The 25,487-nt window shown below is 40.0% G+C and overlaps 1 protein-coding gene across 6 annotated transcripts in view; it reads left to right on the top strand.

Annotated features, from left to right (window-relative positions):
* KDM5A (lysine demethylase 5A) overlaps positions 1–25,487 on the top strand; it is a 56,472-nt gene that overhangs the window by 1,169 nt on the left and 29,816 nt on the right. For 5 of the 6 annotated variants that reach the window (XR_002300144.3, XM_020788995.3, XM_020788993.3 and 2 more), the window contains exons 2-11: positions 3,284–3,361; positions 5,059–5,181; positions 7,602–7,772; positions 9,377–9,511; positions 15,010–15,115; positions 16,813–16,901; positions 19,917–20,075; positions 20,902–21,021; positions 22,971–23,129; positions 24,040–24,221. Coding sequence is in view for 5 of the 6 variants with exons in the window: in XM_020788995.3 (XP_020644654.3) it covers positions 3,284–3,361; positions 5,059–5,181; positions 7,602–7,772; positions 9,377–9,511; positions 15,010–15,115; positions 16,813–16,901; positions 19,917–20,075; positions 20,902–21,021; positions 22,971–23,129; positions 24,040–24,221 (1,322 nt within the window). In the remaining variant the exon portion in view is untranslated. The remainder of the gene's footprint in view (positions 1–3,283; positions 3,362–5,058; positions 5,182–7,601; positions 7,773–9,376; positions 9,512–15,009; positions 15,116–16,812; positions 16,902–19,916; positions 20,076–20,901; positions 21,022–22,970; positions 23,130–24,039; positions 24,222–25,487) is intronic. The other variant, XM_020788998.3, reaches the window with a different exon arrangement.

Here is a 25,487-nt window from a genome sequence, read left to right as displayed (position 1 = left end):
GGACTTGGACCAGCAGCTAGTGTGGCTGAGAAGGCCAATTTGAGAGTGACAGTCTCTTCCACACTGAAGACAAGATTTCCATCAACACCTTGTGTAAATCGATATGGTAAAGTAGTGCAGCATTGCCTCTTTGCTGTTTTTTTTTTATCTAAGGCCGGCACACTATGTAACAGGGTAGGCAGAGTTCAGCCTTGTGAGATCTATTTTATTTTTTTTGTTGGGGCCTCTGATTCACTGACTGGAACTAAGCATAAAAGAAGTACTGTATTTAGAATTAAATAGTTCTTAGTCCAGGAACTTGTTTATTTCTCTTTTCTCCTTAAAAAGGACTCAAGGCAGCTTACATCCTTGAAATACAATATTTAAAGCTGAATACAATGTGTATACAACGATGGTTTACATAATTAAAAAACAATATTAAAGCTGTAACAAGTATGCAAATATTAAAAGGAACAAATAAATACCACTCTGAGAGATGGTAAAAACAAGTACTGTAGTACTAAAGACCCAGTTGGAGCAGTAATGCGTAACAATGAATCTAAAAGTCACTCATGTAGGCAGTTACTGAGAGAAAACTTGTCTGAAGAGGGAGCTCTTGGCCTGCTTTCAGAATAACAGCAAAGGTGGGGCTATTCTGGCCTCCTGTGGAAGAGAGTTCCAAAGTCTTGTTTTGTATACCAGGAAGGAATATAGCCTATAGCTTTCTGAAATAAACATCTTCTCTTTGTTACCCCAAATTTGCTTCATTTCACCAGTTTAATTTATGAATGAGAATGAGACAGTCATTTTGTTGCTCCTGTTAAGGAGCTGGAAATCTGAAATGCTTGTTGATCCACTGGAAATCAGACAGATCAGTCAGTAGATGCCAATCTACCTTTTGCCTATTTATGTTCTTCAGCACATAAACATAGAATAGTTCAAGCTCCATAGCTGTTCTTGGGGATGTCAGCCTTGAGGAAGTGTTAATTGTTTGTGTCATTTCCAATTTATACTGTATAGCTTCTCTGTGTTAAAATATCACTTCAAAATATGAGTAGTGAGTATTTTTAATTAAAAAAGCTCCTTTCAGGAGGTTAGATTGCGTGGTACTCCCTTGAATCAACCACCTCCTGATATCTAGAGGATGGAATCCAATTGCTGCATTCTGCTTGGAATGTTGCTCAATCCCCTTCACCATCCAACATCAGTCTAGACCCTGCTTTCTGTCTTTGCTACATTATCTTTTTATGAACTTTCAATGATGTTTTCTAGTGTTTGAGTCATCCCATTTCATTCTGTGGATATGGTCTGTTAGATGTTCTGTTCTCTCCCTACTTTTTAATCTTCTGTCCCAGAAACTGAAGAATGGGGAGGGCAGTTATCATTAGAATACTAGGCTTTTTCTGTGAACGGACTTGCTATGGCTTTAACAGTTGTTCAATAATCAAGAATTCAGTTGGAGTCAGGTGACCTATCTGAAGAATTGACAGTTGTTTCTCTTACTAGGTGATTTCTATGTCCCAATTTTGGAAGTGAGTAGCTTCTAAACTGGGTAGATAAATGTTGTGAGGTACTAGAATTGTTTATAATTATTTTACAGTTTATGGCATTTTTTTACAGGTAAGAATTATTGCAGAAGGACTGTTGTATTTGACCCTCACTCTTGGGGAGCATGAAGAGATTTGTAGTAAAAAAAGAGTTGCCCCTAAAATGTATTACCCCCTCCCCATCTTTTTATTCAGAACATCACTTAAATGCAATTAGAGAAGATTACTACATTTAAATGTTGAAAATGATCCCATTCTTTGAATGTGATGATAATGCTAGATGCTAGGAAAATTACAGTGGTTAAGACTTGTATCAGTTTGTACTGAGAGTTGTGCTGTATTTTGCAAGGCAGCTAACTTCTAAACTGCACAGATTTCTCAGGCACAAAATAATATATGCCTTAATAAAGGGTGGTAACAATGAATAAAGATTTTAAAAAGTGCTTGAGGCAGTTGAAGTCTAGTCATGTCCAAATGCTGAAAAAGCTATAATTAACTTCTGTAGCTCTTCTATGCTTTTTTTCCTCCTTTTCTTTTCACAAGCTTACTGTTCTTCTGGGATACACCTCTTTAGCCTTACAGCATGTAGCTCTGAAAACAGATGCCTATTTTAGGACCACATCAAGTATGTTGTCTGGAGTGTCTGCTGGGGCCTGAAAGAGTCACTCAGAATTTTGTTCAAATTCTTTTTTGCTTATTAGTTGCATAACGGGCAGGTTATACTGTTAGGTAACAATTTAAAACTTATCAGTGAAAAATAACTTAATTTATTAAATGTTCAGGCCTGTCCAAATCATGTGTCTATTCCCTGGCATGTATATGCTTTAGCATTGTTGTTAAGTGCATTCTGACTGCTAAATCAGTGGAACTTACATATGTAATTGATGATTTGACAAGTGCCGTTCATTTAGGTAGGTCTATTGCAGTTGGGACTAACACGTGAATTTAGCCTTTGGTGTTTTAAAATATAAATTTTTTTGCCAATGTCAGTTGTTTGTTTTCCTGTGGCATCTGTTTTATATTTCTGTCTGAGATCCTGTTGCATAACTTGATGTCAGGCTGATGTCATCATCAATCCCAGCAGCTTTTTGAAAATTAAAAACTTCCAAATCCTCCCCAAAGGTTCTGAGGCTTCTGTGGGATTTCTTTCATTGTGGGAAAGTTTAGGGATAGGAAGGGGGTCTTTAATTGGTTTACTGTTTTTCTGTTGGCAGCGATTTTTGGAAATTAAAAGACCTCCCCCCCCCCCCCAAGTTCTGTTATCGCCATTGACTTTCCCATGATGAAAGGGGGAAGCTGTTGGAGGCAACAGGATTTCAACCAATTAGCTACATTTCATGAAGTCAAAGACTAAGCAAGATTAGGCAACTTAAGGAAGATCTGGTCTTACTCTGTAAAGTACTTTTGCTAGTTCTGTGTTTCTCATATGCCTCTTTCACAGAAGTGAACTGAAATAGGTGTCTTCCCTAGATTTCAAATTATGTTCCTTATCATACCCCTTAGCATTGCATGAGTGTGGAATTGTGTCTGTGGCTTTTAAGCCAAATAGATTCTCAAATGAATAGACATTCTGACTTGTTTCTATCAGTTCCAAAGTGAATAAAGATTATTTTAAAGAAGCCTCTTGATACTTAATACGACAATTATAATCCAAGTACTTCCAGCCATGTGCATTGATGACTTGTGTATAGTAAGGAAAATCTATTTTTTTTAATTGAAGGATTGTATTTTGATATGTACTTTCTCTCTTTTCTCAGGACTGGCAGCCTCCTTTTGCATGTGATGTGCAAAATTTTTGTTTTACCCCACGGGTTCAGCGCTTGAATGAACTGGAGGTGAGTTGTTAAAGCATTGGCATGAATCTGTATCTAAAAATGTTAGACTTCATGATTTAGTTTGTCCATTGTTGGTTTAAGTCACTCACAGAACGTAATGCTTTTTCATGAGTTTCATTGAACTCATTTGAATAAAATAAGTTTCAATTGTTGTGAGTGATCTCAGATTTTATTAGCACATACCGTGTTTTGCTAGAAATGTGCAGTAACTAGTATCTGAAACACAGTTGCTAGACACAGTAGTTTTGTTTGGATATTCCCACTTGTATGAGTTGGTAGCATGAGAATACCTGTTTGTCCAATTCCAGTGTCATGCTCCTGATGATAGGGCCCTGTTGCTCTGCAATTGGGAGCCTGCTGTACTTATATAAGTTTCCATAAATTTATATAAAGGGAGGCTGTGCTAACAGAAAAATCTCTCTGATGTAGGAATTTGCTTCCAATTAAATATTACTCTTTGAATTATGATTTTGGAATTAGTGCCAGCTATAACTGAGTCTAGAAAGTTGGCAGTTGAACATTACAAGAATGACTCTTGTGCCCCTCCCCCCCGGCATCAACAACTCTCCCTTTCTTCAGCATTAGAGCCACAATGAGCTGTTTGGAGGGTTTTTTTTTTTTGCTTCCATTTTTTATTTAGTAGTTTGTTGCATCATCCAAACCCAAAACATTTTGATTACTTCAAAAGCCATCCTTGCAAGGTGAAGGCACAATGCTAAATGAAGCTTGCTGCAATTTCTTCTCATAACACTAAACCATGGATGCATCAGAATTAATGTCACATCATAATGAGGCCTCAGACTCTGCTTAGTTCTTGTGTTGTGAGAGGAATTCCTGTATTGTTTTAGTACAGAGGTCTCCAAACTACAGCCTGCAGGCCACATCTGGCCTGCCTTGCTGTTTTATCCAGCCTCTTCCCTTCAGCCCATGTGTGCAGGGCGGGCATGTGGGCTTCCATGCATGCAGGGGGCGGCCACACGTACGCGCACCCATAATCCTTCAGTCCTGAAAAATTTTGAAAATATATGATGTGGCCCTCACTCTCAAAGATTTGGAGACCCCTGTTTTAGTATATGAAGTTGCTGTTCAGTTTCATATCTTTATCTTCTTAGGCAGTGTTTTGGAACCAGGGCTAGACAAAATGCAACCCAGGGTCCTCCTTAAGCAAGAAATTGAAAAAAAGAAAAGCTTTTTGTTTAGATCACAATTCTGTCTTCCCGTGTGTGTAACGTACACATCCATTTCTCAAAACTAGAAGCCAACCTTTAGCCACTTTAGGTTACCTTTTTTGGCATTTTGGATAACCTATGTGGCCTTTCTAATGTTTCAGAGGTGAGAAACCAGCTCCTGAAACCAACTGAGTTGCCATTTCTGCCTGAGACAATGCACATGTAGTTTCTAAGAGTCTCTTTAGCCGTCTAAAGAAAGGAAATATCAGGCATTTTTATAAAGGCATTGTTTTTTATTATATTTGAATTCATCATAGTGAGAAAGTATAGAAAGCTTATATTCAGTTTTTATGTTCTTGTCTATCATAAAATGAAATGACTGGATTCTGCATTTATGCGTTCTGTTCTTTACGTTTTGTAGGCTTTCAGGACAGATGAGCTGATTGAACTTGTGTTTTTTTCTGTGTACAGTATATTTCCTACTTGTAACTTGTACAACATTCATCTTCTGCTTTGTTTTGTTAATAGGCAATGACTAGAGTGAAGCTGGACTTCCTAGATCAGCTGGCAAAGTTTTGGGAACTTCAAGGGTCTACGTTAAAAATTCCAGTAGTAGAAAGAAAAATATTGGATCTTTATTCATTGAGCAAGGTGAGTTGGGATCTACATTGGCTAGGCAAGGCAAGGGTAGTTCATAGCTTTCGCAGCTTCAGTTGGGAACACAGCTGTGTGTGAAGAACTATTCTGTTTTGTTCCTTAAGCTCTGAACAATGCATAGTTACCATTGATACTTTTCCCTCACCTTGCTTCCCAGTGTTAATTGCATTGCTTTTTCTTTGGGCACTTAAGCAACAAGAGTTTTGTAGCACAGGGGTTTACAGAATCATCTAAATTCAATTGTTAATCTCGACCAGAATAGACCGATAGGATAAGGGCAACTCATAAATATGAAATCTCCATGGACTGAGTGGCACTACTGTGGCTAGTACTCACAATTGTATTTAAGCTTGAACCAGCAACTGACAATACTTTAGTCTTTGAGGTTTCCAATGTCCTTTGTTAGTTTCACTTCAAGTGACTCGAAAAAGAGTTCTACTCAGTGGCAGGGCATTTGATTTTGTGCTATTGCTTTCCTGTAAACCACCACAGGTTAAATGCTTGCAATCTCCAGGCCTGTCTGAAATTTGGGAGAGTTGCTGCTAGTTAGCATAGACAATAATGGACCAGTGATAGCTCAGTGGCTTAGGCATCTGGCTGTGGAGCCAGAGGTTGGGAGTTCAATTCCCCAATGTACTTCCTTGACAGGGGCTGGATGGACAATTTATAGGGCCCTTCCATCTCTGTAGTTCTAAGATGATGACTATACGATATATGACAAGATGTTATTTGCTTTACCTGCACAGCAGTTTTTTTTAGTATCTCAAGACCAATTTATTCACAGTGTAATTGAAGAATGTAGGGAATTATGGTTTTATAGCAATGTACCCATGTATTTAAAAATACTTTATTGAGAATACATCTAGGAGAAGGAAAACTCCGATTTCAAACCTCCACTGCTTTGTGGCTATATCCACTCATGGAAAAGGCTTCAGGAGTTAACCTCGAGGCAAAATCTGGAGCTGGAGTCCCGAAGGCAGCTTGTGTCGTTCTGCCAACTCCTGCGACGTTGCTGGAACCAGTCGTATTGGCTCTTGCCTTTCCATTGGACCATTTCAGCAATGTGGAGAGGGGGGATCTGCTGCTTGCGTAACAGCCTATCCTCCATATTACCTTACCCGGGCTTCCTGCTCTGGAGAGGACACTCCTCGACTCAGAGCATGTTACCATAGTCTCTCGAGACTGAAGGATGCCTATACAAATACAGTGTAGCTGATTTTAGAAATGTTTGAAACATTGTAAGCCAGTTTTTTCACAGTATGTGGTAACATAAACCTAGATTTAAGATTGTGGAGCTTTTATTTATACAATAAAAACAAATACTTGCAGTCAGGAAAAAAAAATCCAAGCTAGACAATCCAAGCTAGACAATCCAAGCTGTGATATTTATCTAATTGCCTTCTCAAAATGTGCCTCTTTGCTTGGAGAAAAGATCTTGCCTGGTGATATACAGAGGTTGTGGCCCTGTTGAGTGGTAGTTTGTATTGAGAAAGTTGGACAAGATTTAAAGAAAGAAATATGGTAAGCACTGTGCAGCCAGCAGTGGCCTTGCTGCTTTCACAGTCTGTTCTTTCAGTCAAATAAATAGTTGTTTTATAGAGATAAGGAGGTTCTAAATTTTTTTGCCATCACATTCCACTTTTTGATTCTTAGAAACTCCCTGGGCTTCTCAGGTCTTATCCAGCCCCTTTTAGCATAAAATTCAGTTCATAGTGTAAAATGAAAAGTAAATAGTCTTTTTAAAATAAAATTGAGCACAAATGATGTTCTCATGTTTAAAAAGTGATTTTTCTTCAGAAACAGAAGAAACAAACCAAACTCAATGTGAAGGATGCTGTTGCACCTGTCCCCTTGGATTTTCTTCCTGCCTCTGTTGAGAGGCATGCCTCTCAGTTTGAGAATACATTTTCTAAAGGGCAGGAACAAAATCAGTTAGTACTACAGCAACAATCTTGTTCATGGAAGATGTGAACTGTTCTACTTGATATAGTAATTTACTGCCCAGGGACTCCTTGCAAAAGTACTCTGCAAAACTTCTCAAGTCTTGACCTCCAGGTCTTTTGATTCTTAAGCTGACTACACAATCATTTAAATTAATACAGTTTATAAGACTGTCATTCATGTTTGGCATATCTAGTATATGTGCATGTTTATGGCTGTTGTTAGTGAGCTCATTCTCTTTCAGATACCTGAGGGAATTCTGGCTTTTCTAATTCTGGGTATCCAGATCATCTTTTTATATATTCAGATTTTGGAGGGAAAATGAATGTCTGCAAGACCAGAAAAATTCCTGTACCATCAAGTTGATACTTTGGTGCTTCACACTTGAGATTGCTCCTGTTTTGGTTTTGTTTTTTTAATAACAACCTACAGTAAACTTTCCATTTGACATCTCTTATGCTTTACTTTTTTAGATTGTTGCTAGCAAAGGAGGCTTTGAAATGGTCACTAAAGAGAAGAAATGGTCTAAAGTGGCTAGCCGCCTTGGTTATTTGCCAGGAAAGGCAACAGGCTCACTTCTGAAGTCTCACTATGAACGGATTCTGTATCCATACGAGCTTTTCCAGTCTGGTGTCAGCCTAATGGTGAGAAGGGTGTTTTTTGTTTTGTTTCATTTTGTTTTGCTGGGAGAGTCACATGAATTCATGTTAATGCAAGTGTGTTCTTTCTTTTTCCAGTACAGAAACTAAAAATGTTGTGTGGTAGTGTGATTGTGCCTGGTACATTTTCTTTGTATATTTGAGGCCAGACTTAATAAGATGACCATATTCCTGAAAGATATGTGAACACAGGAGGAATTTTTAGCATTGCTTGGCTAGGCAGGAGAATGGAGACTCAATTTTATTCAGGTTCCATGATTGGGTAACCTCCCTGGTAGATGGTGGGAATTCTGTAGATGTACTATACTGTATTTTGACTTAAGCAAAGACTTAGGCAAAGTGTCTCATGATAGTGTGGTTAGCAAACTAAACAGATGTGGGCTGGATAGAAAACTGTCAGGTGAGTACACATTTAGTTACATAATTGCACTCAGAGAGTGCTTATCAATGACTCCTCAAACTGGGAGGAGGGGACAAGTGGGGTATCACAAGGCTCAGTCCTGGGCCCAGTGTTCTTCAACATTTTTATTAATGTCTTGGATGAGGGGATGCAGTGAATAGTTATCAGATCTGTGGATAACACAAAATAGGAAGGGATAGCAAATGCTCTGGAAGAAAGGATCAAAATTCAAAAAGATATTGATAGACTGGAGCACTGGCCTGAAACCAACAGAATGAAATTGAATGGGGATAAGTGCAGAGTTCTACACCGGAGTGTGTGTGTGTGGAGATCCAAATACCCAGTTACAAGATGTGGAATATTTTTCTCAGTAATACTGTGAGTAAGAAGGATCATAGAATTTTAGATCACAAATTGATTATGTGCCAACAGTGTTGTGGCTTCAAAAAAAAAAAAAAAAAGGCAAATGTTATTTTAGGCTACATTAATAGAAGTGTAGTCTTCAAATTCCGTGAAGTACTAGTTCCTCTCTATTTAGCAATGGTTAGAATTCATTTTGAGTACTGGGTCTAATTCTGGATGTGGCACTTTTTGAAGGATGCTGACAAACTGGAACAGGTTCAGAGGACGCTAACAAGAATGATCATTGGACTAGAAGCCAAACCGTATGAGGAAAAATCGAAAGAACAGAGCATGTTTAGCCTTGAGGATAGAAGACTGAAGGGAGATATGATAGCACTTTTCAACTATTTGAAAGGTAGTCATACAGAGGGATGGATGTGCAGGACATGTAATAATGGGCTCAAGTTACAGGAAGCTAGATTTTGATTGAATATCAGGAAAAACTTCCTAACTGCTAGGGCAGTGTGACAATTGAAACAATAACCTTGGGAGTAATGAGCGGTCCAAAGCTGGAGGCATTCAAGAGAAAATTATATAACCATCTGTCAGATCTACTTTGATTTGGATTCCTACATTGAGCAGGGGGTTGGACTCAGTGGCCTTATAGGGTGCCTTCCAACTCATTTATTCTATGATTTTGCAATGACTCTATTCCAGATGACATTCATAATACAGTATGTCATTTTTGGTGGACCTTTTCCCTTGGTAGTGATGCTCATTTTGAAAATCAGAGTCTAACTTCCTGGATCCGACCAACCTGGTGTCCTTCTGTGCTCTGATTCTTTAGGGCATCCAAAAGCCAAACTTGGACCTTAAGGAAAAAGTGGAGGTTGAGGACCTCGGCATTGATGCCCAGTCTCCCCCCAAGCAGGGTACAAGAATGAACGTTGTGCTGAAGAGAACCAGACGTGTCAAGTCCCAGGTATCCCAATTATTTGGCCATTCTGGACAGAGTGCCTTTAGATGTCGCACCAGTGCAGAAGCACTGGAAATGCAACAGCCTTTGTCTGGCCTTGGGGGCTCATCCACACAAGTAGTCTGCTCAATAGAAAATACACAAAATTGTGCTCTGAGTTTATGCTGTATAGAGCTTGTCTGCCATGGTAGCTTAAATTAAGAACTGGGAATTCACTCGTTTTCTCTTTTGCCAGAACTTGGCTGGGTAGCCTTAAGCAGGCCAGTGTCTTTTAATTTTAGCTCCCTACTTGCTGCATTTTGAAATGATAAACCGATCTCCATTACTTGCAGTATATGAAATTATAAATAATAGTGGAATGTATGTTTGGGGGTACTCCTGGCCTGAATTCTATTGCTGTTTCTCTAAGATTTGCATATGTTACTGCTGCTGATTAACAGAGTGCTGGGGTGCATCCTGATTGAGTGACTGGTCATGTACCTGATTGCACAATTGAGATGTGCCCTGTTAATCTCCACAAGTTTTGTGGACCTTATGTGAACTCTAATAAGATTTGGAATCTTAAGGATGGTTACCTCTAGCCACGAAGAGAAATGTGCTTGAGAGGGCTTCCTTAGCAAATGTCTTTCTTCTGTTCAAACTCCACACTTTCTTTTAAAATAACAGTGATATTTCTTGTGGGTTAACAGTGCTTCTCCAGGATCATACAGTGCCACAAACTTTTTGAACATCATAATTTTTTACGGCTTGAAAGAATCAAAAAGAAAACATTTTTGCCCAGCCTTGACAGCCTTGTTCTTTTCCCATAATTGTTTGTGTGCAAAATAAAAAGCTTGATCGTAATGTGTTCACTACGTAGTGGTTTTCATTTTCTAAACCAATTCTCATGATTCACCTTGTTTTGCTGCTGTTTTTGAAACTGGATATGTAAATTAGCTAGACCATTCCCAATGGCACACATTTCTGGTGTAGAATGTTTTTCCCCAGACTCTCCTTATAGTTTCCTTTCAGGCCTAAGATAAAAAGTAGGTTTTTTATTCTTCTTTTTCTGCTTCTCTTTTCTCATGGGATTAGTAGCATGATATATATATCTTCCAAGATGTGTGCCCTATGAATGGAATACAAAAGATCTCTCTTAAAATTTATTAGAGATGAAAATAGGCTCCTTTTGGTCCTTTATGATTCAATGAACATTTTGCGCAGTTCTGGAAAAAAAATCTATGAACTTGTCCAAGTGGTTTAAATGTGTTTCTTTACTTATACATATTTTATACTGATTTTCTATAAAAATGCACGAAATAACATACAACTAGTTCAAACAATGGCATTCTGTTTAGAGAAATGCCCAGAGTAGCAAGAGTGGAAGTAACCAAAAGCTCAACAACCTTTTTGATGCATTCCCTTATTCATCTTCTCTTAAGTTTGATTTTGCAGTCAAAATAAATCTTTGCTGTGTAAAACCTACTGAAATTGACAAAGATTTTGTGGACAGGTCAGTGGTGAAGTGTCAGTTTTTCAAGCAGAAGGGTCTAGAGTCAGTTTTGTCATTAAAAGGAAGGTAGTAGTAGATGATAGGGAAAACATGTGCTTGAATCCAAGGAGTGGCATTTCTAGTCAGAGAAGATAGTGCTGAGCTACATGGACAAATAGTCTGACTACTTCTTCTTCATCTTAGAACTGCGGAGCTGGAAGGGACCCTATGGGACTTGAAATAATATAACTTTTGATATTCTTAATTTTATTTTAATGTTTTTATCATAAGCTACATTGACTACTTGTCATAGAAAAATGAGTTAGAAGTATTAAGCCAAAATAAAGCAAAAATTTTCAGTAATGTTTCATTCTTTAGTAGAACTGTTAAATTCGCTCAGATGTCTAGCAAGTAAATCTAGTCAAACAGACATTTTTAAACTTGGCTGAACATATGTGCTTAACACTGCTACTAAAGTTTATGAGATCCCAGAGTTTATTGCTCTGACTAAATAGTGTTCTGAGATTTCAGTTGAAGATTATATTGATGTTGTAATAAAATAGGTCAAATTCACAAATTTTGACTAGCCGTGGAAATAGAATTTATAGTTAGCAGTTGATCTTGCCCTTGGCCATCAGGACAGAAGAACTGCAAGAATTCATCTTTGCAGTTCTGGGCATTGGAGACACTGGGAAGCAACACAATTTTCACTGCTTCTGAAGCCTAGCTTAAAGTCAGAAAGTAAGCTTCCTCCTCGGTGTGCTTGGGCCAGTGCCAGAATAAAAGATATGCTGATACTGACCAAGGTCATTGTGGCCACACCTCCGCCATGTTGGTGTTCCAGAATCACACAACATAACAAAAGGGCTTTTAAATAATACTGACAATTGGATGGAGATAATGTGTGGTGACTCTGCTTAAATGTGGTTAAGGGAGAAAAAAAGCTAGCTTTGGCAAATAGAATTCCCTTATTAGTTAGGATTCTTAGTAATTGCCAATTTCCCAGTTAAATGGAATGTATACCTTAATTAAGGAACTTGTAAAATCTGTAATCTGCTTTGCCTTAACTTCTATTTATGTTGTAACATACTGCTTAACTGTACATCAGTAAGAAGGAGGAACTTGCTTTGGGGGCTTTTGCAGAATGGGAGAAAAGAGTACATGGTTCAATTTCTTAGCAGTTGAAACCAATTACCCTTTTTAGAAGGCTAATGTTAAATAAGTCATCAGCAGTCTTTTATCCTGCTCATGCATGTTGCTTGATCACTTGGCTTTTGTTCCAGTGGAAGCAGCTGAACAAATCAGGAATGTAACATAAAAAAAATTACTGTTATGCCTGACATGTGATTGTCAATCTGAGCAAGTTAGGAAATTGTAGCCCCTATTTTTTTATTTAGGCATGGCAGAGGAGTGACAAATCAAGGGTTCTGGTTCAAATGTTAAACTTTTTATCTGTGGATTGATTACAGGAAACTGAGATGGACCGATGGTCCATCATATTCTTATACTGTTGACACCAAGAGGTGCTCACTCTCCAGATTCAGGTTGTGACAGTCCAGTTTCAGGCTGGATTTTTCCCACTTCCCCTTGCTGAAGATGCTGAGGATTTAACATCTTCATGCAAAACATGAGTGCCATGACTGTGTTGGTACTCCTTGATTTGTTTAGCTGCTGGTGCTGATGGGAGAAGCCAAGTGGGAGGGATCAGACAGAGAATACCAGGGCACTGGTAAGCCAGGATTTTCTGAAATAGTGGCTTATCACAGTTTGTTTATTTATTAGATTTATATATTGCCCATCTAGACTGTGTCTACTCTGGGTGGTTTACATATAATATAAAAAATAAACTAAGAAAAAATTGAGATTAATCCAAGATGGGAAAGGAAAGAAAGAAAGAAAGAAACCGTTAAGGGCTTTGTATGTAATGATTAGCACCTTGAAATCAATGTGGAAGTGGATAGGTAGCCATGTAAGGTGGCCAAGGTGGGAGAAAATATGGTGAAATCTTTTCATCCATGTTAATAGCATGCCCACCATGTTCTGGACCATCTGGAGCTTCCACATCAGTCTCAAAGGAAGCCCCACGTAGAGAGTGTTACAGTAGTCTATTCTTGTGCATGGACCAGCATAGTGAGTGTCCTGCGTCTAGATAGGGAAGCAGCTGGGCGATCCGCCAAAGATGTAAGTGGGCAGACCAAACCGGGGACACTACCTGGGTCTCCATGGTAAGCGCCAGGTCAAGATGGACTCCCAGACTGCGAACCAAATTCTTTGTGGTGCGAGTCAGCCCCCCCAAAAGAGAGGGAGTTCCCCAAACCACTGACATCAGGGCCACCCACCCGCAGGACCTCTGTCTTATCCGGGTTCAACCTTAGTCCATTGGACTGCACCCATTGCAGAATGGCCTCCAGGCAGCACCCAAGGGACAGAATGACATCCACTGCAGATGGAAAAAGAGAGAGGTAGAGCTCAGTGTCATCAGCATATTGGTGACATGAAGCTCCACATCCCCGGATGACCCCCCCCATGGCCTCATGCAGATGTTAAACAGCACTGGGGGGATGATTGAATCCTGCAGAGGCCCACAACTGAGGGACCACGGGGCCAATACATTATTCCCGAGCTGCACTCTCTGGGGATGGCCCTCCAAGAAGGACCGGAGCCAAGCGAGAGCAAGGCCACCAGTCCCCAACTCAAAGAGCCTCCCCAGGAGGATGCTGTGGTCGATGGTATCAAAGGCGGCTGAGATATCAAGGAGGATGAGCAAGGACATTTTGCCCCTGTCGGACTCCCTAAGTAGGTCATACAGCAGGGTGACCAATGCCATTTCCATGCTGTGGTGCGACCTGAAGCCCAACTGAAACAGATCCAGAGCATTGGTTTTATCCAAGAGAGTCTGAAGCTGGTCAGCCACCACCCTCTCAACTACCTTGCTGAGAAAAGAAACATTGGCGACAGTCCTATAATTGCCAATCATATGTTGATGTGACCACAAGCTAAGTATTTCTGAAGCTCACTGTGTCTATTTTGAGCCTGTCTCTTTTTTAAGCAATAGCTTCTTTGCAAAAAGTAGGCTATCTTCTGAAATGAAAAATGATCATATTTAAGTCTTTTGAGAGATAAATCATTTCCTACACTTGCAAGAAATTGTGGATTGAGTCGTGATAAATGGAGTTGAAACAGTTGAATGTTGCTTCTCAGTATGAGGATAACAGCCTGGTATAGATAATAGTCCTATTTAGTCACTGCTTGCCCAGTTCTCCCCAACACCCTTAGATCTGATCTTCTAATCTTCTCCCTGTCAGTTATCATTTTCTCTGTATGGGGAGCGAAATGTTGACAGAGAAGAGATTCTTGGCTTGCATGGAGAATCTGCATTCAGGCAAGAACCTCTGTTCTACAGACATGTTACTTCTGTGTGGGAAGAAAGTGGTGATCAAAAGTGAGAGGTTAGGCCTTGCCCTCTAACCATGTTGGAGAGAACCTGGTAAGTAACAAATGAATTAGATATAGGACATTACAAAGTGCGGAGATGTACGTATATGTGTTTATATATCAATGTGAGATGCATAGAACATCAAGGCCTGAGACTGAACTTGATAATCTCAGACAGGTCCGTATTGTATCATAGAAATAAATACAACACAGAGAATGTGCGTTTTCACTCTTTGTTGTCAAAATAATCTCTTAATATCCGAAGCAATCTTTGTTTCAAGACTTCATTGAAAAATACATTAGCAGATAACACTGTAGAAATGGGATAGGAAATATGATCTAATTGTTATTTTTTTTCCTGCTGCCATTTTGCATCTGTGTGCCATACCAATGAAGGTAAATTGCATTAGTCATCAGAAATCTATTAAAAATGATGATGGTGATAAGGTATGTTGTATTTTGAAGTATCTGTTCTTAGCAATGACTTTGTAAATGCCAATGCCCATGAAGTTTTAAGTTTGATTCAGTTTCTGGCTCTGCTGGTTATAGTTATCTTCATGTAAATGCTCATGGTGGGTTGATGTGATCTTGTCTTCAGACAGAGGCTGGAGAGATGAATCGCAACACTGAACTGAAGAAGCTCCAGATCTTTGGAGCAGGACCAAAGATGATGGGATTAGCATTGGGAGCAAAGGAAAAAGAAGGTAAATACAGATTTTCAGTCACTGCAATTTGAGTGGGCTAACAGAAAATTAGCGTCTCTAATACAAAGCAAAGTGTGCTGTTTATATACCACCCGATTGTGCTTAGGGCACTCCCTGGGCAATTTACAATTACGCAGGCTGCACACTGTCCCCCACCCCCATTGAGCTGGATAGTTAATTTGCCAAACTCGGAAGGATGGAAGGCTGAGTCAGCCTTGAGATGGATACCTGAATCTGTTGTGATTGAATACAGGTGTGAGCAGAGTTTTGACAGCAGTACTACAGTTCAACCACTGTGCCATGATGCTCCTATCCTGTATCATATCTGATTATTCATGTGACCCTGTAGTAGCTTGTGTAAGGTGGTGATTTGGGCATTTAAAACCTTGGTAAAGCAGTTGTCTATCCACCTCATTGAATCTTTGGTAAGTACCGAACACTGCAGAGTCCTGTATATGATGGTTTAGTTGTCACATCAGTGCAAGAACAATGACCCTGAGATTTGTAAGAAACTGAGAATATGGTAGCTGTATCACTACAATACATACACGGGATTTGGTTTTTTTGGCCTGCTGATGTAACTGTGTATAATACTGCTGCTTGTGTACCAAGTGATTATGCAGACCAAAAAGAGATTTTAAATGAGATGCCAGCACTGTGTACCCCATGCACTCAAAGAATGAGTATAATTACATACATTGGTTTTGTGAAATAATTGATTATCCTGAAGCTCAGGTACATAGTAAGTAGGAACTGGGGGAAAAAAACAATAATGTTGGTAGATTGTATAGGAACTGTGAAGGCAAGAAGCGGATCTCTGTTGGGATCGGTGCCATTTGACCAGTTCATAACTGACCTGGAGTTAGAGATGAGCCATGAGGTGCATGGTGAGAGGAAGAGCAACTCACAAGGCACTCCAAAAGGATCTCTCCAAGCTGGTGCAAAGGGCATTAAAATGGAAAAGGAAAGGGATGTGGGTCTGAGCCAGCAGCAACTGACCAAGAAATGAACCTTGGAACTGTGCTGGATTACACCATGAATGTTTTGACCCACTGTGCATCCCTTTCCCTCTTTAAAGGCCAAATCCATGTTGGGCACAGTTAAAGAAGGAATGAAAATAAAACTGCCTGTTCATTTTGTCCAAATTAAAAAAAAATAAACCTCAAGAGTCCCATCAAAACCTTTCTTGGTTCCATTCTTTTGTTAATCATAATAACCTTTGAACTTCAGAGCTGGAAGGGAGCCTATGGATCACTGAGTCCAGCTTCTCTCAAGGAGACATGGTGGGAAATCGAGCTTCCAGGCTCTGGCTCCACAACCAGAGACCTAAGCCTCTGAGCTGTCCAGCAGTTACTGATAGGCTTTAAAGTTTTCCTGTGCAGTTGTGACTTGCATGCTCGAAATTTCTTGCTTGCAGTTGCTGTGATTAAAAGTTCTGCTCATCTTAAAAGCCCAAAGGTTTAGACTCCTACAAGGCTGTAAAGTTGCAATATCCAACATGAAAATATCCTCTCTTTGGTTGTGCCATTGCAGCTATGTAGAGGGTGACTTTTGTGCCCGCTGCATACAACCTTTAGTGTTTTTTTTTTTTTTTTTTTTTTTTTTTTTGCTTTGGTTGCTCTGCATTCAGGATGCCAAAGTAACTCTTACAGTCTTTGCAGGAAAAAAAAGCAACTAATACAGTGTTCTCTTTCTAGATGAAGTAGCTCGAAGACGCAAAGGTGCCCGGTCAGAAGCTTTTGGCATGCAGATGAGGCAACGAAAAGGGGCACTTTCTGTCAACTTCGTAAGTTTCCCTAGAGCATTTGAGCTTCTGTGATACTTTGCTGCTTCTGTAGGTTGTGAAAATGTATATGAAAGAAGTGAAACAACTACATTTTACTAAAATTCCTGGAAGGTAAGAATGCTAATTCATTACACCAATATTATGCTTAGGCTGAGAGCAGCTTTTAGTTCAGCCTAAAGGTGTCTAATCCTTATTCAGGCTAGCTCACAATATTTTGCAATGATCTGCCAAGAGTGAGCTACAAAATAACATGTATTGACATTGCAGAGCATTCTTTAGTTAATTAATCATGATTAAAGTTTTGGCTAGATGTTGCCGAATGAGGTGTTTGCTAGTTTTGCTAGTTTATTTTTTTGTAGTATAACTGAAGAATGTTCTTCAGGATATTCTTGGTTATATTTATGTTCAAGTAGTACTGTTTGAAGTTAACTCCACAGTGTCTTATGCTGAGCTAGCTGTAGAAAAGTGTTCTGGATTTTTGTTTGTTTGGAATTCCCCAGGCAGCACCTCCCAGAATTGGACTGTGACTCCTGGATTTTTCAAGAATTCCCCTGGTAGAATTCTGGGAGTTGTGGTTGGAAAATACAGACTTGCACATTTCTGTCTTTAAGGAAGGTCTCAGAACATTGCCAGCAAGCAGCAATATACATTCTTTTTTCTGTTCTCCGTTTTCTGGATGAAGAATAAGAATAAATGGAGATGTGATTTGTTGTCACGCACAAAGCCTGCCAGTAGTGCAGTAGAGTGGATGCAAATGTCAGTGTCATTCCAGAATAACCCCTCCTCTTAGAGAAGAGCACGTTGACAAAAACAAGGAAAGGAGGGAGCAAAGTTGGGCAGGCATTGTGCTCAAAATGGCAATTGCTTCCACTATCCACATCCAGGAAACTAACCCTCCTGCCACCTCAGATGCCATTTGGGAGTTGTGGTTCAGTTCTTGGAGGTGCTGTTTAGAGTTAGGGTCAAGAAACAAAACAAAAGAGAACACCTCTAGTTTTTAGATCGTCGTTACCATTGTCATGGAAAAACGCGTGGAATGACTCATCAAAACAAGCATCTTCTATATTTTGGTTGTAGAAATGTGGGGCAATTGATGAGTTTAAATCTGTGGCGTCACTAATATATGTGAGTTTTAATTACTTCTAAGGAGATTATGTTAGTGAATGCTATATATGTGAATGCTATAAACGGTTTAGGGCCTCGATACTTGGCGGAACGCCTTCTACCACCAAGATCTACCCGTGTCACTCGCGCGAGCCAGGAGGTGAGGCTGAGGAGCCTAACGCCGAGGGAGGCCCGGAAGGAAAAGACAAGAAATCGGGCCTTCTCGGCGGTGGCTCCTCGCCTCTGGAACAACCTTCCCCCTGATATTCGCGCCTCTGGAACAACCTTCCCCCTGATATTTGGTATTTTCAAAAAGCAATTAAAAACATTGATGTTTCGGCAGGCCTTCCCTCCTAGTTAATTCCTGATCCCCTTCTCTTTTCTTTCCTAATGTTTTAACCCAGTGGTTGAAAGTTTTCTATTATGTAACTCTTTTGTTTTTATAGTGTTATCCCATGTTGTAAGCCGCCTAGAGTGGTCTATCGACTAGATAGGCGGGATATAAATAAAATAAATAAATAAATAAAATAAAATATAAAGTTATATACAACATTAAGTGAGTCTTGTATTCTAAGAGAGACTAAATAATTCAAAGTTTGTTAGTTGCAAATGACAGTTCCCTGAAGTTGAAAGTATGGGCTTATGTAATCAGCATTCATTGTATAAATCGGCATACTTAAAGCGAACAGAGAGTGACAAATAGCTTTAGAGGCATGAATCCCCTCCCCCTGCAAAGAATAGAAGGTCAATACATGTTGCCAATCTTATACAGTACTATTATTGATTGATGTATGTAACTGTTCTTCTTAAAAATAAGCAGGCAATATAATCTTGAAATGAAATTAAAATCAAGCAAATCCAGAGCTTTTACTTGCTTAGATATAGGGAAGATGGCAACCAGAGATTTTCCAAGAGGTATTAAAAAGTAGTTCCCCAAAAAATCCCATTCAAGCTTGTTAAAAAAATAGTCCGTATTGAAATTACGATAGCCGGTGTGGTGTAGTGTATAGGGCAATGGACTAGTACTCAGGTGGCCCGGGTTCAAATGTCCACACAGCCGTGGAAGATCATGAGGTGTGTGGAACTGGTAAAATTAATGTTTAAATCTCTCACCTTGAAAGCCTTGTTAGGTTGCTGTAAGTTGATTCTGACTTGATGACACATAATACTGTAACAATGAAACCACAGTCTACTTTGTCATCTGGGCTATCCACAGTCTTTGGCTGCTCTTGCAAGTCCAGGGAGCTGCATGTACTTTTTCTCACAGCCTCCAGCAGCTGAGCAGTGTTGATTTATACTGGTGTTCTAGTGGTTCTCTTTTTGTTGGGATAGTAACCTTTGTGGGAATTACTGGAATTGTGTAGGAGCAATTTATTTCCTTGCCCCTCTTCTGATATAGTATTGCTTGTCACTGATAATGGTGGAGAAATAATGGCCTCAATGAGGATCACTGGGTGGGGGGAAGAGTCTTTAATCTCTTTTAGCCCCAGAAAGTCATCTCAGCAGGAAGGAAGAGATACCTTAATCTTCTCTGTCCTTGCACTATGGGGAGAGATGGGGAGTTAGGTGTATTCATGTGTGCACAAATTACATGTTTGATATGCATGTGGTACCATGCGTGGCCCTTAGGACAGAAAGCTTGCCCACCTTGGCCTACATGAGTAACACTGGATACCTTTCCTTTTTCCATCTCTGAACTCAGTCATTGCTCTCCATGTCATGTGTTCTGCAGACATAGATGTGTGTTCCTACCTCTCTGGGAAGTACATTGAAGGCTTCTTCAGAATCTCCTTATAGAGGGTGACAGTGTACTGCTGCATTAGGTATAATAAAGCATTCTAAGTAGGTTTACCCAGCAACTGCTGGCTCACATTTAAATGTCATTAGAATACAATTTTTCTCTCTCCACAGGTTGATCTGTATGTCTGCTTGTTCTGTGGTCGTGGGAATAATGAAGACAAGTTGCTACTGTGTGATGGGTGTGATGACAGCTATCACACTTTCTGCTTAATACCTCCTTTGCCTGATGTGCCCAAAGGTGACTGGAGATGTCCCAAATGTGTTGCCGAGGTACAACATTTTTGCATATTTTTGAAGTGTTGTAGTGGGAAAGGATTAGAGGTTAAGATCTTCTGACTATTGTTTCCTTCTGGAAGTGCCCAGACAGCATTTTGTCCAGGAAGAGATTTATTTATTTATTTATTTATTTATTTATTTATTTATTTATTTATTTATTTATTTATTTATTTATTTATTTATTTATTTATTTATTTATTTATTTATTTATTTATTTATTTATTTAGTATCCTGCCTATCTGGTCAAGCGAGGACCACTCTAGGCGGCTAGGATGGACTTGTCTTTCAGTCCTTTGTACACACATCAGAGGAGCCGCAGCCAGTTATGGTGTACTGTGGCAAGTGTACTTATCACATGTAATTTACATGCTGCTGCTTATCAGGAAGAAATGTTCATGCCAAAATTTTATGATATTAGATGAAATGCTGATTCCAAGAGATAGCTGAAAAATGTCCTGTTAGACCACTTATCTGAACCTAACTTAGCAGCAGAGTTTACTGGGGAAGCAGTGGAACCTGTTCCCCTACTTCTAGAAATTTGACTTCAGTTCCAAGACATATACCTCAGCAGGTATAGATCCTCAATCCTTTGGAAAGCCAGTCCACCTGCCTACCATCACTGCTAAATTTGCTAGTTGGCTTGCATAATTTAACTTCATAGCTAGTTACTTCATTTGGAGGTAATGACAAAAGCTTAAACCTCTCTTACAGTTGATCAAGTGAAGCAGCATCACTTATATCAAGATGCTATATAGTAAGGGACTGAACTGCTCGCCTTCCTCCATCGTGATGAATTATAACTCTCTTTTTATCCTCCTAGGAATGCAATAAACCACGTGAAGCCTTTGGATTCGAACAAGCTGTTCGAGAATACACCCTCCAGAGTTTTGGTGAGATGGCAGATAATTTCAAGTCTGATTATTTCAACATGCCAGTCCATGTAAGTATGAAGCTACTACGGTTATTTTATTACTGAGAGAGAATGTGAGTGAGTGAATCTGCACACATACCTCTCCATACGCAGTGAACTTTTTGAGGTGATACGGGACTAATGCAGTCCATATGTTCTCACCAACCACAAATTCTACAACCTGAACAGTTTGCACACATACTGTTTTAGATATTTCAGTGAAAAAAGTAGAATTGCATTCATTTTTAGAGAGACATAGAAAGAAGCACTGCACTTAGGAACCATAATAGGGGATTGGTCTTTAGAGGCCTGAGGTATATGCCGGAGAAGCTCATTGTTTTGCTTTATCCCTGTGAGAGAAACATTGTAGGCAGTGTTCTGCTCAGCAGAAAATCTCACCAACATAGTAACACAGAATCACACTGCTTGTGCAAATGTTGCTGATGACAAGAACTTGGCTGCTTTTTGTTTCTCATGGAGATTACCATTTGCATGTCAGTAATATTTCCATGAGTAGTATGACCTAGCATTACTGCTTTGGCTTGACTTTCCACTCTGGGGGAGTTCAACAGGATATTGGCCTGTATTTCAAAATGGAAAGAGGCACAGAAGCAGTCTTCTGTAAGACAGACTTATTATATACAGTGGTACCTCGATTTATGAACTTAATCCGTATTGGAATTAAGTTTGTATGTTGAAAAGTTTGTAAATTGAGGCAAAATTTTCCCTAGGAATGCATTGAAAACCATTTAATCCATACGTGCTGTTTTGTGTTCGTATGTCGAGCTGCTGTTCGTAGGTAGAGGCATCAGTTCCCATAGGAACTAATGCAAAGCCGGTTAATCCATACTCTACCACTAGGGGGTGAATTTTTTCTTCTTCTTTTGACCTAAGATGAACTTAGGCAAAAAAAATGGGCAGGAAAGGTTTTTTTTTCTTTTTTCTTTTTGATTCGTAAGTCGAGGCTCCATTTGCAAGTCGAAGCAACTTCTTTGTGAACGGAGCCGTTCGTAAATCAAATCGTTCACAAGTAGGGGCATTTGTAAGTTGAGGTTCCACTGTACGTGGTTCCATATATGCTATGCTCCAAGTTGGATGTTCAGTTGGATTATGTGAAACATGTGAAGGCACAATTTAGACATTACATAGCAAGGTTGCTGGTCCCATAGCATCAGCCAGAACTGCCTATTCTCACCTGATAGTGGTTCTTCCGTCCAGGCTTCAAGCAGAAGTCCTTCAGAGTCCTGTTACTCAAAATCAAGGGATGGAATTTGGGGCCTTCCATACCCAAAGCATCCTGTCATTGAACGGTATCCTGTCTGTTTTTTTCTGATGATGCCTGCTGAGGTGGTTAGAGAAATCATACTAAAGCAGTTTGGATTCACATTTGTGTGATCTTCTTTGTGGAAGACAATTTTAAAAATATATATTTAGGTCTAGCCTTAATTTTAAAAATTACATTTTGCTACCTTTAAAAAGTTCAGGGTAGTGTTCCTCTTCCTAATTTCCTGTTGATTTTTTCATTACCCTACTGCTAATGTGTTTTCTGGACCTTGTAGCTGACACAAAAACAAGGGCAGTGGATACCTGTTCTTGTTCTTACCACTGCAGCGGGAAGGCTAGTGTAGTGATGGGCTCTGTAATTAGGTAAGGTGGCAACATCTCTTCAGATGCCACTGCCATTTTGGACTTCTTACACACTTGCTTACACATAGAAAGCTAATATGTCAGAAAAGGGAACATTTAGAAGTCACAAACTGTGCTTTAAAATTATTTTATCTCATTAGGACCACTCAGTCTATTCCTAAAATTTCCTTTTATTACTTCTAAATTTCCTCCAAAATTACTGTATTAAAAATGTGGTTTAAATGTGACTTGGGAGAAAGCACTTTTAACACCTGTGCAGGTATTATTTTTATGTGTTCTTCCATATGTAGCTTACTTAAACTCTTTTCTCTCTGTTATTTCTTTACTTCCAGATGGTTCCCACTGAGTTGGTGGAGAAGGAGTTCTGGCGGCTGGTGAGCAGCATTGAGGAGGATGTCATTGTGGAGTATGGAGCTGACATTTCCTCCAAGGACTTTGGAAGTGGATTTCCTGTAAAAGATGGCAGGCGAAAGCTAATGCCAGAAGAGGAGGTGTGGCTAAGATACTCAACCTGTGTTGATTTTGCAACCCCCAAAAGCAAGGAACCCCCCCCAAGACCCATCGGAAATGGGGGGAAAAATACCAAAAAACAAACCCCCCAAGACCCATCACAGCACAGAAATGTAACGCCCCAGCCCAAAACCACACTGCAAAACCACCCAGAACAGTTTAAAAAAAGCAGAAAGCAGCACTTTACCTTACCAGGCAGTCCGAAGCCTCCTCCAATCGCACTCACTCTAACCGTTGGGGTGAAAGAGCTGCAAAGAAGCAGCCTCTTCGCCTGCCAACGGTTAGCAACTTGAATTTCCCACCTTTCCCCCCTGCCTTTTCTGTTCGTAACTGGAAGCTCCGGCCGCAAGTCGAAGCAAAATTTTGCGGCCGGAGCTGGTCGTAACTTGAAATGGTCGTAAGTTGGGACGTTCGTAAGTTGAGGCACCACTGTATGGACAGACCATAGAGACCTCTTTGGGGAAGTGAAGTTGAGAAAAATGAAAGGACCACGTTCTGGCACTCATGTAAAAATTAATCTTCATTTTATTAAATAGAGCATTGTAATGGTAGCAAAAGGAGTGGCTTGATAAGTGGGATCTGTGTGGGTGGATGACTTTTGCATTAAGACACATGTTTCTGTCTTGCAAGGGATTCTTGTCAGCGAAGGTCAGACTGTCAAGAGATGAAGAGCAGGTTGTGTCGTTAGTGCATTGTATCCCCTCCCCTTATCCCAGAGACTTGAACAGTGGATAAAACCCCTGAGAAAGTGAATTAGGTGCCTCATTGTGCTTCTGAAGCATTATGACCTAGCTGGAAGAAAAGTATAAAAATCTTTACTTGCCCAGTTTCAGCATGTACTGCTTGCATTTTGTCTGATTCCTTGACAGAGATTTTCTGTTCTCTCGACAGGAGTATGCCCTTTCTGGGTGGAATCTGAACAACATGCCGGTCCTGGAACAATCAGTTCTCGCTCACATCAATGCGGATATTTCTGGCATGAAGGTGCCCTGGCTTTATGTGGGGATGTGCTTCTCCTCTTTCTGCTGGCACATTGAAGATCACTGGAGTTATTCCATCAATTATCTTCATTGGTATGGATTCGTGATGCCTTGGGGATGTTTGTATGCATACTCAGGATGATGGTAGTGCAATTTTCTGGTGGTGCAGAGGAGAGCACTGCTATATTGAGTTATTCCTGTCAAGGCCCAGATCAGAAGGCAGAAACGTGACCCAGAAAGAGTATTTGGTAGCCCCAGCTCTTTGAGCATTTTGTTTCATGCCTTCATCCCTCTCTTTCACCTTCCTCTTAGTCCACCTTATTGTTTATTTTCTCCCTGTTTCTTCTTTCATTTTGTGAAGGATTCCTAGGCTTTCTGCTCCTATTTTGGTTCACTTACTGAAACAAACAAAAAACACTGTTCTGTCTTTTGCCTTCATTTCCCCCCCTACAATGGTTCCCATTGACAAAGGGAAAAAGGATTTAAAGCGTACCAGGGCAATTGAAGACAAAGACCGTACAGCCACAATAATGACTGCTTTGGTGCCCCCTGCACAGTCTGCCAAGGCCTTCACAGCATATCTTCATCACTCAGGCTGACTGTGCCTGCCTGCCTTGATTGCCACCACTGTTGTTTCTCCCTCATAGCAGGCATTTGGGCTCTCAGACCGACCGCAGCCAACATCTCAGCTGAGGCATTACAATCTGAGGGAAGTGAAGCAGCTCTTTGATGGCAAAATCTCTTCAGACAACTGCAAAAATAGCATCAGCAAGTTCCTGGCAGCTCCAGGCTTCATTACACCAGCAGAAGGAAGAGGGTTAACTTCTGAAGAAGGGAGAAAATAATTCTGAGGGAGTGGGAGATGTTGGCAACACTGATCTAGATTGCAGTCTAACTACCAGCCATGTCCTCAGAATGAGTCCTTAACCAACTATTCACCTGTCTTGCTTTGTCATTTCTATTTTAGAGCTTCAGCTGGGCAAAGGTCCTCCTGAAAAACAGCTGTGGCCCTAACAGGAACTTTCTCAGGTCACTAATTCCTTGCCTTCTGATCTGGGTGGTAACAGAGATAATCTAGAATAATGGATTCCTATGTATTTTTTTGAGAATAGACCCTCACAATTTAGTACCCAGTGTAGTAGTCTTTTTTCAGTTATTTATGGGATTTCCCTCCCCCCTTAGGTTATAAGAAATCAAGTAACCTAATGTGTTGTAAAAAAGTCCTAAATATGAAAACTAGATAAATGTCAAGCTAGAAGACACTTCAAATATATGTATAAGGAGGGACAGCATAATGTCCATGGCTGTTGCACACTATTTTGAACAAACACTCTTATTCTTTTTGAGCTCTTGCATGGT

The sequence above is a fragment of the Pogona vitticeps genome, chromosome 5, assembly GCF_051106095.1.
Source record: "Pogona vitticeps strain Pit_001003342236 chromosome 5, PviZW2.1, whole genome shotgun sequence".
Lineage (NCBI taxonomy): Eukaryota > Metazoa > Chordata > Lepidosauria > Squamata > Agamidae > Pogona > Pogona vitticeps.
The sequence above is the reverse complement of the archived record's forward strand: the minus strand, read 5'-3'. Positions and strand labels throughout refer to the sequence as shown.